Here is a 13,388-nt window from a genome sequence, read left to right as displayed (position 1 = left end):
CCCCTTGCTGCCCTTCTCTGCACCTTGCCCAGCTCTTCCCCATCCCCAGGAACCAGAGCTGGGCGCTGTATTAGCGCTGTGGACACACCATGGATTACCAGAGGGGCGTCACGACCCACTCTGTTGTGTTCACAATCCCCTTTATCATCATCCCTGACATTTTGTTTGTCTTTCTGACAGCTGCGGAGGTGGCAGGCGTGAATCCCCTGCTGAGGCTTTGGCCCAGATTCCATCCCCATTCAGCATCCAGTTCACTCTGAAACAGAGTCCAGGTCATAGCCCAACTCAGGCACGTGGACCCCGGCGTGGCTTCGGCAGGGTAGGAGAATATTCCTCCTCATTTCTAGCCCTCAAGATGCTGGGCATTGTTCCCGTTTCCTCCCCAGAGCTCTTGCCATGGGTGCAGTCTTTGTGCAAACAGCTGCTACGTTCCACCCCAGAGGTGGCCGCATTTCAGTGCTGTAACTCCTGTCTGCGCATCTTTCCCCAAGCAGACCTACAAAGAGCGTCAGAGAGGACAGGGCACCTCAGGATCTGGGGTCCCCACCCACCGGCAGGCTCTGTAGGGGCTCCTCATGGTGTCTCAGATCATCAAGTGGTATCTCCTGGCCTTCATGCTGCTGTCCACGCACGCTTTGCTGGTGGTCCAGGACTGCGAGTGGAACGTGGTGCTCAATAGCTATGATGACCTGGGCGGGGAGAAGAAAGTCTTCCACAAGCAGCTGCCGGTGCACAGCGGCATCACTGTGTTTCACAACCTCACTGACTCGCCCATCGACTTGAGCGACAAGAACTCCGTGAGTCCCCGTCCCCTCCCGTGGCCACTGGGGATAGAGCCCGCAGCCCGGCTTGCACCTGGCTGCTGCCTGCCCAGGGGCCTCATCCTGACTTTCAAGCAGAAGAATTGGCACTCGTAAAGTGCAGAAGGTTTCAATCCTCTCTCCCTAGTAGCTGTCCCATGGGCTTTGCTGGTGGCCACATGGAGCTGGGAAGAAATTCATTTCCCTCTCCTGTCACTACAGAATCAGGGTTGGGGGGTTTCTCACCTCTGCAGCATGGTGGAGGGTGGCTGCAGCCCAGGCTGGAAGCCGGGGGCTGGAGTCTGGGTTCGAAGCCTCCCCATTCTCCCTTCCCAACAGCACTACTTGTCCTTTCCGTACTACCTGAAGATCAACCTCACCTGCACCAAACAGGTACTGGCATGGGGCTAGGGGTGTTGTTTGTCCTCCATGCCCTCCCAAGAGGTCTGTCCCATCTCACTGGTCAATCTGGCTGCTGTGGTAAAGCCACGCCAGCTTCCCTGGCCATGAGCACACATGTACGTGCCATGGCAACCGCTGTACCTGGCCACCCTGGACCCCCATAACTGCATGGACAGAGGCTTGGACCCCTGTGCCTCGGGCTACAGCAAGACCCCAAATACACCGTGTCCCAATGGAAATGCCTCTATCCCAATCTGAACACAGGCCCTAACTCATTCACCCTCCTAACCCACCCTACCCTCCCAGAGAAGCAGTGAGCCCAGAGGTGGGCAACTGAGGGCCTGAGCAATTGCACAATGTGCCTCCAGGGAGGAGGGGGGAACACAAGGTCTCCAGCTATAAGCCTGCACCTTGCCTGTCTTCCAAGCTAAAGAAGGGAAACTGAGGCATGGAGCCAGAAGGTATTTAGGGCTGCATAGCAAGTGATCAGCAAAGCAGAAGCTCCAAGCAGCATCTGCATTCTCAGAGAAGGGCATGCTCTGCTCCTTCCCTCATAGGCCTTCCGGCTCCGGTCGGATTGGGGTCTCCAGGCTGCCGTGGGCAGGGTGCAAGCAGGGATCAAAGCTGGACTCTGTTCCCTTGGTTCCCCTGCACTAAGAGCATCCTTGGTCCCAGGACACTAAGATCATCATCCGCCAAGCTTTCCTCAACGGACTGAACCCGGTGGTGACTGTGACCTTCGAAGAGCCCATCAACAACCTGCAGCAGAAAGCCGAGCAGCTGCAAATCGAGATGGAAGGTGCCCCTTACAGGATCCCAGGTGCTGCATCCATAGGGCTGGGCTGGGCTGGGCTGGGCTGGGCTGGGGGGATCTGGAGCATCCACTTACCCTGCTGGACCCTTACTGCCTGGGGCCCAAAGAGGCCTGACACAGTGGGGAGCAGGAGTTGAGAGTCACCCTACCTGTGCCAGGCACTTAGATAAGAACGTGAGAGCTACCATGGATGGGGTCAGACCCTAGGTCCGTCCTGCCTGGTCTCCCATGTCACGTGGAGGCTGGAAGGGAGAGCGATGGGGTCTGACCAGGGTTTTACCCCATTCCTCTCCCCCTTGCAGCCATGGAGGGTCCAGGACATGGTGACCCTGAGGCTGTGCCCCCCACTCCCACCTCCGATGCCCCTTTTCTTCCAGCATAGGCCCAGCCCCAGGGTGGAGCTGGCTGAACTCTCTGCTCCCCCCACGAGCTCCCCCCTTTCACCTCACACGGGGGCAACGATTGTCCTGGTGTCGGTGTTACACTGCCAGCCTGCTCATTTCATGCTGTGACCCCTCATCCTGGTCTGGTGAGAGACGGCCAGGAGTTGATCCCCTGGGACTATCTCTTCCATCTTTAGTAGGGTGTAAACCCCATCCCGTCTCCTCCAGCACCTCTCTCCTAACCCCCTGGCATCGTTAGTCTCCTACCGCAGGACCGATCCCCCTCACTGCCCTTCTCTGCACCTTCTCCAGCTCTTCTCCATCTTTTTGGAGGTGCGGGGTCCAGACCTGGGCACAGTCTTGGAGCTGTGGACACACCGCAGATTGATAAAGGGGTGTTGTGATATTTTCTGTTTTGTTCCCAATTCCCTTCTTCATTCCCCTGGACGTGTTACTGGCCTTTTTGAGCGTGGCTGAGCTTGGAGCTGATGTTTTCAGTGAACTGTCCGCAGGGCCGTGTGCCAGCGAGGAGGTATGTCACATGAGCTGGTTCACACCCATGCCCATCATGAATGGGAGTGTCGTGATGGACGTCCTGGTGGAAAGCAATGGTCTCGGCCTAGACATAGAGGAAAAGAGGTGAAGGTGGGGGGTGACCCCCACTGCTGCCCCACTCTCCCATACCAAGAGTCACCCCAGGGGTAGTCCCTGGCCCCAGCAGAGGTTTTACTGCTGGCTCCAATAAGTGAGAGACCTGCTTTTTACCTTCAGGTTCTTCATCAACATCAATGGATACGTGAGGAACACCCGCAAAGGCTTGCGGACATCCATCGGGCAAGAGGTACGTGCCTCAGTTTCCCCACCTGGGAGACAGGGCTGGCACTGGATGAAAACCTGGGAAGTGCTCAGAGCAAAAACACTAGCATAGGATTTGGAAGCAGCTGTTGGTGGAGGGGAAGAGGCAAGTTAGTGAGTTGCCCCGTGCCTCAGTTTCCCCTCTGAAATAGGGGCTGGGTCCTGGCTGCTCTGGAGCCTCTCAGCTGCGCCCCCACCCCACGGCCCCTGTGTCATAGGTGCCCGATTTGGGAAGGATGTTGGCGCTGGGCCAGCCGTCGCGGCCCATCTGGAGCACGTATGAGAAAGCCCCCGTTCGGATCCTCGGGGAGTTCCCCGACCACAAGGTCATCCTGCTGTCCAACACAGAGTTCTCCGACTTCACCGCCATTGAGGTAGCTGAAGCCCCAGCAGGGCTGTGGGGGGAGCGAGGCAGACACCGTGGGCCTAATCGCGGTCACAGCATGGCTGGGCAGGCACCGCGGTTTGGAGCCAGTGGGGCTGAGCTCAGACTCAAGGCTGTACGCCTACTGTAGCGGGCCGTGGCTCTCCTGGGCAGGGCAATGCAGTGAGGACAGCAGCCTGGGAGTCCTGAACTCCTGGGTTCTCTCCCCAGCGGCTTGAGAAACAGCAGGGCCTCCTCCAAGGGCAGCTGAGGCTCAGCGATGTCCTGGCCGGGATGCACCAAGCTGTTTTTGCACTGGCCGCGCTGTGTCCAGCTGCCCAGTCCATGGCTCAGCTCCAGCTCTGGGGCCCAAACCTGGTGCCTTCCTGTGGCTGCAGTGTCAATCTCTATGATCCCAGGTGGCCATCGACAGCTGCTGGATTGGGTCCTTGGGCTGCCCCCAGGAGAAGTTCTCCTCCACCATCTCGGACGCCATCTCCCTGGAGTCCGTACTCTTCATCCGCCAGAACCAGCTGGTCTACTACTTCACTGGCCACTATGCCGTCCTCCAGAACACAAGATACGCATCCAGTAAGAGCTGGGGGGAGCCCCGGCTGTGCTCACGGGCTCCGTGGGGGTCCCTGGTAACGCCGGCTTCAATTGATGTGTCAGCAGCATCTCCCAAGCATCTTTGGGAATGCAGATCCCTGAGCACTGGGGACCCGTACCCAGGCTCCTGCTGTGCCCCGCCATCGGCTTCTCCTCCGAGACCCCTGCAGGCTGGATCGCAATGGTCTCAATGCCTGGTGGGAGCCTAAATCTTGAGGATTCAGGTCTCATCACCCTGCCCTCAAGCCAATGATCGTAGGCATGGGGCAGGTCTAAGGGCAGGGGTGTCACCCACTAGACCTGGCTTCCTGCTTGCCACCCACTCTTGCTCTCTGGCTGGGGATGCCTGGTGCAGGGGCCTGACAGCAGGCACCTCTCTCCTCCCCAGCTGTCTGGAACCGGGTGCTGAACAACGTGTGCGTGGCCAAGCTGAACCCAGTGCCCTTCTCCTATGGCGGAGAGTACATCCTTGCCCTAGGCGGTGGCAGCAACGAGGGTGAGGTCTACATCGGCAGTATTCAAGGTACACCCAGAGCTGGGAAATTGGGGCCCTGCGTTCCTCCAGGTTCCTAGTGCTCTGTGCTGGCTGGCTGGAGGTCTCCATGCCCCCAACCAGGCACCAGCCGTACCTCGCCACAGCTGTCCAAGTCCCCAGGTGGGCTCTGTAGCCGTCATGACTCGAACCCAGTGCATCCACGTCCCAGCTTTCAAAGCTGTTCCACCTTGCCTTGCCCAGCCCCTGCCATGTCTCTGGCAGATGGGACCTCCCCCCAGTGACAGCCTCCCTCCTCCCGTAGATACGATCATCTCCTTCAGCTCTCTCTTATCCAGAAAGAAAGAAAACGTGTGCACCTTCCTGAAGAGTGAGTGCCTCGGGGCCGGAGGGTCCCCGAAAGCGGGGACTTCTAGTGGGGCAGCTGGGAGCCCGGATGCCTGGGCTGTCTCTCCAATGCTGGTTGGGGAGTGGGGTCTAGTGGTTCAGATCCGGGGGAGCTGGCAGCCCTGGCTCCTGGGTTCTCTCCCCAGCTCGGGGCAGGGAGTGAGGGGCTAGCACTTTCCACAGGAGTCTGGGGGAGGTGGCCAGGGGGTCCTGGCTGTGTTTTCAGCTTTGCCATTGACTTGCCTTTGAGCACAGGGGAGGGAATTTAGGCCCAAGGCCCAACACACCGGGGTCACCCAGGCACCAGCAGACACATCCTCTCTGGAGCCAGGGTCCCCCAAGGAGCAGCCTCCCAGCATCTCCCCCGGCTCGCTGCCGTTGGGAAGCTTGGGGCCTGATCCAGCAGTTCCATGTCCCCAGCTCAGCTCCCTTTCACAGTTTCTTGCCGTGTCATCTGGGCCATCTACCAAACTGAGGATTTCTGCTTGACCCTACTGGTGCAGGAGACCAAGAGCAACCAGTCCAATTACTCCATCGTGTCCTACAGCACAAGTAAGCAGGGTGTGGGGCTGTGGGGCGCGGGCCAGCTCCCAGCCACCACTCCGAGACAGCTGGAACTTCTCTGCCCCAACACTGGAGCCTCCTGGGCTGCTGTGGGTCAGCATTTGGGGAGACAAAGCTCCCTCCCATCCCCCCAACAACAGGAAGAGAGATGCCACGTTTAAAGTCATACCCTGGGCTTGGAGAGGTCATATAGCTGCCCCGTGCCTCGGTTTCCCCACCGGTTGTCTGGCAGGGAACAGCCATCCCAGCCGTGGAGGCATTGCATGAATATGGACATCCCAGGCCAGGATCCTGGGAGCCCTGATCAGGGGGAAGGGAAGTGGGGTGGCTGGGAGCGGGGTCCGTGCTCACGTCCACATCCCTGCCTTTGTCGGAACAGATACCACTACGTTCAAGCTGCTGTACCACGTGCCTCCCTTCGTGCCCAAAGGTATGTCCATCTGTGTGTGGGGAGCTCTCACTCTCACCCACCCCCACCTTGCCCCCCACCAACCCCAGCAAACTGCCCGTGCCCCATATCCTCCCCCCACAGACACCGATCAGGGCTTCGTGATGCTGGTGGGGCTGGAGGAGTACACAACCACCCCACTGGTGCCCCGCGGCCTGTCCTACAACCCATTCAGCACCATCTTCTACATCTGGGGTAATGTCATCCTGCAGAGGTGAGTGCCATGGGCACCCCAGCCTAGCATCCTTCCCCATCCCCAGGGCTGGAGGGGGCAGCCGGCTGCTGGGAAACACCAAGGCCCTGATCCTGGGAGCGGAGAGCTGTTCAGGCTTGGCAGAACAAGGCCCTGGGACAGCCCTGCCAGGCATGTCACCCTGTGCTTCTTGCAGCTATGACGCAATGAACTACATCTACCTCTCCGAGTTCCCCTCCCAGTCACCCATCAAGTACTTTGTGCAGTCCTACCGAGGCGACTTGGTCTGGGTGACTGAATCAGAGGAGGTATGGCGGCCGGATGGGATGCAGCCTCACCCCAGGACACCCGGGTTCCAGACCCAGCCGTGGCTGAGGGCAGCCAAAGTGTCTCGTCCCTCAGTTGGCCCGTCTGTGAAATGGGAACAACTAGGTCCCCAATTCCTTTGCGAGCGGGTGGAAGAGGGTTGGGGCTTACCCGGGCTAGTGGGAGCACCTCAAGGGCCGGCTGAGCTGGGAGACGGGGGCTGTCCCCGTAGATCTGGTTCTCGCTGGAAGGCAGCTCAGTCATCAGAAAGGTATATCCCTCACAAGCCTGGAGCTCCTACCTCACAGTGAAGATCCTGATGGGCTCCAGGGACTATGGCTCGAACGAGTCCTTCATCAGCCTCTTCTACAACAAGGATGGGCTGCATCAGGTGATGGAGAGGCTGAGGCCTGGGGTGGGCGGGGGCAAAGAGATCCAGGTCACGGGGCACTGGTGCCACCCTGAGCTGCCTTTTTCCCCCCACAGCTGGTGTACATCGTGGACCCAGATGGCACGGGCAGGCTGGTCAAGAGGAAGTTCCCTCTCTCCACCCTCCTGCCCACCCTGTACCTCAACGAGCAACAGCACTTCTGGGTCATTGTTAGGTGAGTGGCGGGGCTGCCCGAGCCGGGGTCCGCTGTTACCAGGGCACATGGACAGAGCAGGACAGGGTCCCAGTTCTGCTGCCGGGCCTCACATGGGCAAACAGCAGACCCCCCTGGAAAGCTCAGGCAGCTTCGGGGCCCCTTCGGACCTCAGCCCGGCATCTCCCTGTCCCCCCAGCCGCAAGCGGAGCACAGAGCCAGGCTGAGTCCATGCTGCAGAGGAGGGGACGATTCCCCCCCTGCACCTACTCCCACACATGGTTCTCCCATGTACCCTGTCCACACACAACCACCTAGACACCCCCCAGGCTACACACCCAGCCACACAGACACCACCCATGCAGACACATGCCCTGTATTGCGGACATCCCCCCCCCCACATCAGTGCCACTCTTGGACCCTCCCCATGCTCCCGAGGAGCTCACCTAGCAACAGGGGAGGCTTCATGCCCCTAGCATGACACCCCTCTTGCTCCCGTCTCCCCCACCAGGCAATTAGACTACATCAGCTTCCCCGACACATGCCTCTTCGCCGTCATGCGCATGCACGAGCTGCCAGCGCCGCAGCGCTTCACACGTATGGAGCACTACCATATTTCGCCACCCGATGTCATGGACGAGACTGGCTTCCACAACAACATCTCCCTGGGTGTCTACCAGGGCCTCCTTTTCCAGCTCCTGTGGCTTCACGCCGACTACAACCGGGTGAGCACAGGCTCCCGCTGCCCAGAAGGAAGGGAATTAGGTGCCTGGGGCTAGGCCCCCAAACCTGCTGCTTGGCATCACTGTCAGGAAGGAAGAAAGCCCATCTCCTTCGCCCGGCTCAGCCTGAGAGGTGCCAATGTGAAAGCCCCCAGCACACAGTGCTTTAATAGCGCGGTGGGATCAGAGATCAGATCCTGGTCGTGCCCTTTCTACCTACCAGGGTGGCTTGTGATCCCGGGCTACCCCTGGCACTGGCAAGTTCAAAGCTGGGGCCAACAATCAGCTGATGGTCAGCCTCCAACCCAGACCGTACCAGGGCTGGTTGAAGACCAGCTTGGGTGGGGACACGAGGCATCCCTGCCCCATCCAACCCCCCTGTGGCTCTTGCAGCCTTACGCAGACCCAGTCCACGACCCGACGTGGCGCTGGTGGAAGAACAAGAAGCAGTATGAGGTACGGAGAGACCCCGGCGCCCAGCTGTGGGTGTCACAAGCACCTGAATTCCCCCGCAGCCCCCACCCCTTCCCTTGGCACCTCAGTTTCCCCACCCCTGCAGAGGGCTGGTGGGACTCTACCCCCTGAGCCGGGGCATCACGCTCGGCCCCTGCCTCCAGCAGAAGTCAGTCGCACCCGAGTGGGAGAAACAGGCCCAAGAATACGCGTGTGCCACACAAGGTCCCCCCCATGCCTCGGCTTGGCCAGCCCACCCACCCACCCACCTTCTTCCCACCCAGGATTACTACTTCTACGTGGCGAGCAACAGGAACTCCTCGGGTGGCGTCTACGTGAATACGGGCAGCTACGCAAAGGTGTACGACCTGCTGCCCAACAACGAGCTGCCCGAGAAGATCTACCTGGACAAGTACAATGAGTACAGCTTCTCCGTCTTCCTCAGCATCGCCTCCACCGAGGATGGCTGTGAGAGGCCAGGGCTGGGGCTGGGGAAGGGCAGCAGGACCCAATGGGCCAAGTCTTTGAGGGGTGCCTGAGCGCCCAGCCCCACCCCACCCCCAACTCTTGCCGCCAGACTTTATTCCCCCTCTCAGAGCAGGGGAGAGAACCCAAGTGTCCTGGCAGCCCACCCCTCTGTGCTCTAACCATTGGACTTCACGCCCCCTCCCCAAGCTGGGAAACAAGCCTGGCGTCCGGGCTCTCGGTCCCTGCCACATTCCCCCAGTGACTCACTCTGGTGAGCCTTGAACCCACACCTGGTGCTGGATGGAGATGCCCGGCTTCCCCGATTCCACTCCCCTCCTACCCTTTCCAGCTCCCCCAGCTGCAAAGCCCCCGTGGTACAAGGGGCGGCCAGGCGCAGGTTCGAGAGGCTCTCCCATCCCTGCCGCAGTTGAGAGGCTGGAGGAGAAATCTCTGGAGTACGTGTGGCTTACTGTGGTCTTGGCCCACCCCACCCATGTGGCCTCCATCCTGCAGCGCCAGGAGCTCATGAACCGCGGCTCTTTGCTCTACAAGGTGAGGTCAACACCATGGCCCCGGTCCCAGCCCCACACACTAGAGGAAGCCTGAAATCCTCCCTGCTGAGTCCTCCAGGCTCTTCACAGACCCAGGGCTCATGGGAGGGCAGGGCAGGGAATAGCCCCATTGCCCCACCCTGGGCTATCGGAGCCGGGAGCAGAGAGGCCATGGATCCTGGACAGCTGCTAGCCAAGGGGGCTCCCCTACATGGCTCCCATGCCCTCCATCTCAGACCCTGTCATGCTCCAAGAGAAGACGCCAGCCCATCCCCATGGACCAGGCCCTTCCTGTGCAGCTCATGGTGGCTTCTCTCCTCCAGGTGACCATCAGGGACAGGGGCCACTACCCAAGGCAGGAGCTCAGTGGCCTGAATGCGCTCACCAGCTCCATGACGCTGAAGGTAAGTGAGGGGCCTCGGCGTGAGGATACGGGCACCCACGCCAGACCCAGAGGCTCCCACTGGCTGCCCCCAGCAGCAGGACCCCTGGTGGGTCCTCCCCCGCCCCGGAGTCAAGGGGAAGGCGCTTTCCCCACCTGCAACGGCAGCTGGAGATGTGGAGCCATCTCAAGAAACCCCCCTGGCTGTGCTTCCAACTGTGCAGGTCATGAACTCAGCATTGAACTGCTACCGTTACACAAGAACCGGTATGCAGCTGCAGGTACCAAGCCGTCACGGTGGGGCATTTCTTGGCAGTGATGGGGCTACTGCTGCATCTCTGGTGCCACGCAGATCCATGCCAAGCCCACGCAGGACCCGGGGGGTGGAGATGGGCCCCCCTCAGCCTCTGGTCTCACCCCCACCCTCCATCCTGGCCTCTTGCAGGGCTATGAGGTTGTTCCTGTCTACATCGGGTGCCCGCCGGGCAAGCGGCTGGCATTCGACATCACCCGCACCTTGCGCTACAGTGCCAAGAAGAACAACCGGTATTATGACTGCATCTCCGTCAACCCTGACATGCCTTGCTTCTTCTTCGACGACAGTAAGAGCAGACTCCCACCACAGACCCAGAGCCTCCGGGGTCTCCGTCCTGCAGGCTCCCATCCTGGGAGCAGCCCCCGACCCCTAGCTCCAGGGCTCTGCGCAGAGGTCTGATGTCCACATTCTCTTCCTCGCAGTCTTTTACCCCTTCTTCCTGATTCAGGACATGGTGACTGGCGAGTCAGGGCCCTTCCATGGCAAGTAAGGGCCTGCCCCAATCCCTTGTCCACCTCCCTGGCAAAGCTGAGCCCCAGCCTGGCCTAGCTTTCATGGCCACACTTCCTCCATGCAGCTACACACTGAAGATTGTCGGCGGGGGAGCCTACACGGAGAACAACATCTCTGAATTTACTAGTGATATGATCGATGCCTATAACCCCCACATCAATGGCAGGTACCTGCCCCAGCTCATGGGCACTACAGGGCAGCACCTAGCCCTGCCCAGGGTGAGAGAGCTGCCTCATTAGCACTGCCAGCTGGATCCAATGCAGCCCCTGTAGACAGCAGCTGGGACCCCGGGAGTGTGGGCTAGGCCGAATCCAGCCCAGTGGTGTCCAGCAAGGATCTGGGGGGGTTCAGCAAGGTCTGGACAGAACATCCCACCCAGTGGGATCCAGCCGCCTTGAGCGGGGTTATCCCGGATACTCTCACTCCTCGTCCCCAGCCCCCTGCACTCGTTGATCTGGACCCGAGCGGATCTGACAAAACCCATGAGGACCGACCCTAGTGGCCACATCGTCCTGTCCGGGACCAACAACGGGATCAGGTAAGGACCTGTCTATTTGTCCATTCCCTGATCAAGGGCTGTAAGACCCACCCAACTAACAGGTGACCCCAGGAAGCCTTCAGTGCCCAAAGCCAGCCAGCTTCCTCACCACCACTGATGGAGCCCCCCACCCCGCAGGTGGCTGTGCCGGCGGCATTCTCCCTGCCACGATATCCTGCCCACGGGGCTCCACGCACCCGATTACTACTTCCTGATGGAGGTGTCCAACAGGTGAGCACCAGCCCCACAGGAAATACCCTCCTGCCGAGCACAGACCTCTTGAGAGCCCCATTTTAGATGGGGAAACTGAGGCACAAGGTGGGAATGCAGGAGTCCCAGCAGGTTGGAGGGCTTCCAAGTCACAGCTGGAAGAGACTCGAGCAGCCCGGGGGCTTTACCCCGTTCCTTGGGGGTCACATCACAGGGGCTGGGAAACGTCCGCCCGGGGGAGAGAGCCTCCCACCTTCCCCCCAGCCAGCCACATTGCAGAGGACTGTGGGAAGTCGACCCCACGCAGCTCCCTGCATCCACAGGGGTGTGGACACGAGCACGTACTGTGACTATGACCTGGACTTCATCATCCATGTCCATGGGCTGCCCCTGAGCCCCGAACGCAAGTACTTCTATGTGAAGGTGAGCGGGGCTGGGGGGACCTCGCTGCTGACCCCACGGGGGAGACAACCCAGGAGCCCTGGCACCGCGCACCAGGGCTCCCCCTCCCCGTGGTCTCCTTCCACCCCCCTGCAGAGCCATGGGTCACTGCCATCAACAGGCCTGCCCCATACACACACTCCCTTTTCCCTGGGTTTGGCCCCCCACAGATCACCATGGCTGTCCTCTGGGGCCTCCTGATCCTCTACATCCTGTACCACGCGTTGGCACCCAAGATTCGGGTCCTCTGGACCTGGCTGCTTCAGCGCCTGGAAGATGTCGTCATCCTCCGGACAGGTGAGTAGGGGGGGCCCTGATCCCCCCGGGGCAGGAGAATGGGGCTCTCCCACCACATGGGCACCCCCCCTTGGTATGGAGGCCTGCTCCTGTGCCCCCCAGATCCCAGCTCTGCCCTGCTTTGCCCTGGCAGAGTCCATGTCCAACTTCTCGTCGCCCCAAACCAGCTTATCCTTGGACCCCGAGATGGGCACCGAGTCCCCCCACAGCAGCCACAGGAGCTCTGCGTCCCACGTCCCAGCCTCAGTGAGTCAGCATCAGCCCCACCAGGGTCACCCCAGCTCCTGGGAGCAATGTCCTGACGCACGAGGGGCTGAGCCCCCATCCCAGTTTCTAGGGAGGGAGGCAGGGAGGCAGGATCCGGTCCCTTCCAACCAGCAAGCAGTCTGGAGAGGCCGCGAATCTGACCTGGGGGAGGAGGGCCGGCATCCCAGTGACGCTCAGTTGACCCAGTTTGACTAGTCAGACCTCAGCCCAGTCCTGGGGGAAGGATGGGCTGACATCCCAGTAGCTCTCAGTTGTCCCCAGTCCACCCACAGGCTGACCAGGCTTTGTCTCCTATCGACAGGACTAGGTCCTGGAGCTGCAGTTGCCAGCACAGGGGACAGCAGGCGCTTCTCGGGGCACAGGTCTTCCCCCCCGACCCTCCCAGACCCCTCGTTATATTCAATAAATGCCCCCACAGTCTGTTCCAATCAGTCCCGGGGTCTCTGGTGGGCAGAGCAGGGGGGCAGGAGCCCAGACTCCTAGGCCCCCTGCTCCCATCTGGGAGGGGAGTGGGGCCACGTGGTTGGAGCATGTGGGTGCTGGGAGCCAGGATGCCTGGGTCCCCCCTCACCTTGCAGGGGGGCAGGGGCCAGTCGTGCGGCAGGGTCTCACCAGAAGAGCTGGGTCGTTTTTTCCCAGGGAACCAGGATTCCTGGGTCCATGCCCGGCCCAGGGTCCCACAAGGCTTGAGGGGGTGGAGCATGGGGGGCCGGGAACCCAGACGCCTGGGCTCTCCCCCCAGCTCTGAGGGGCGCGGGTGCTGATGGATGAGAGGAGCCCCAGATGCCTGCCCCAGATGTGCCCACCCCCTCCACAGAGCTGGGGCAACAGGGCCCCGATCCCGGGAAGGGGAAGGGGGGGGGGGGCACACATGCTTCCTGGAGCTGCACAGCCTGGACTCAGTTGCCACCCTAACAGCTCCAGCCTGCGCTATAAATAGGTGATTAGCACTAATGGCGCTCGTTAGCGGTAATTACTCCAAGCTGGCAGCGCCTCCCAGCCAGCCCCACCTGGGGCCTGGCGCTGGG

At 60.8% G+C, this 13,388-nt stretch overlaps 1 protein-coding gene across 1 annotated transcript; it reads left to right on the top strand.

Moving 5' to 3' along the window:
• The first annotated feature begins 575 nt into the window (after positions 1–575).
• CATSPERG (catsper channel auxiliary subunit gamma) lies at positions 576–12,681 on the top strand. The gene is made up of 30 exons (XM_090052849.1): positions 576–797; positions 1,140–1,193; positions 1,878–2,022; positions 2,912–3,038; positions 3,171–3,240; positions 3,473–3,628; positions 4,038–4,209; positions 4,616–4,750; positions 5,025–5,090; positions 5,546–5,659; positions 6,051–6,101; positions 6,204–6,333; positions 6,509–6,620; positions 6,851–7,009; positions 7,105–7,223; positions 7,714–7,927; positions 8,318–8,380; positions 8,662–8,845; positions 9,195–9,397; positions 9,720–9,800; positions 10,003–10,059; positions 10,224–10,380; positions 10,517–10,580; positions 10,672–10,773; positions 11,044–11,145; positions 11,284–11,376; positions 11,679–11,778; positions 11,967–12,093; positions 12,227–12,339; positions 12,662–12,681. The coding sequence occupies exons 1-30, from the start codon at positions 576–578 to the stop codon at positions 12,665–12,667; spliced, it is 3,498 nt and encodes a 1,165-aa protein (XP_089908975.1). The 3' UTR covers positions 12,668–12,681.
• The last annotated feature ends 707 nt before the right edge of the window (positions 12,682–13,388 follow it).

Source organism: Crocodylus siamensis, chromosome 6, assembly GCF_052110815.1.
Source record: "Crocodylus siamensis isolate JL-2025a chromosome 6, ASM5211081v1, whole genome shotgun sequence".
NCBI lineage: Eukaryota > Metazoa > Chordata > Crocodylia > Crocodylidae > Crocodylus > Crocodylus siamensis.
The sequence above is the reverse complement of the archived record's forward strand: the minus strand, read 5'-3'. Positions and strand labels throughout refer to the sequence as shown.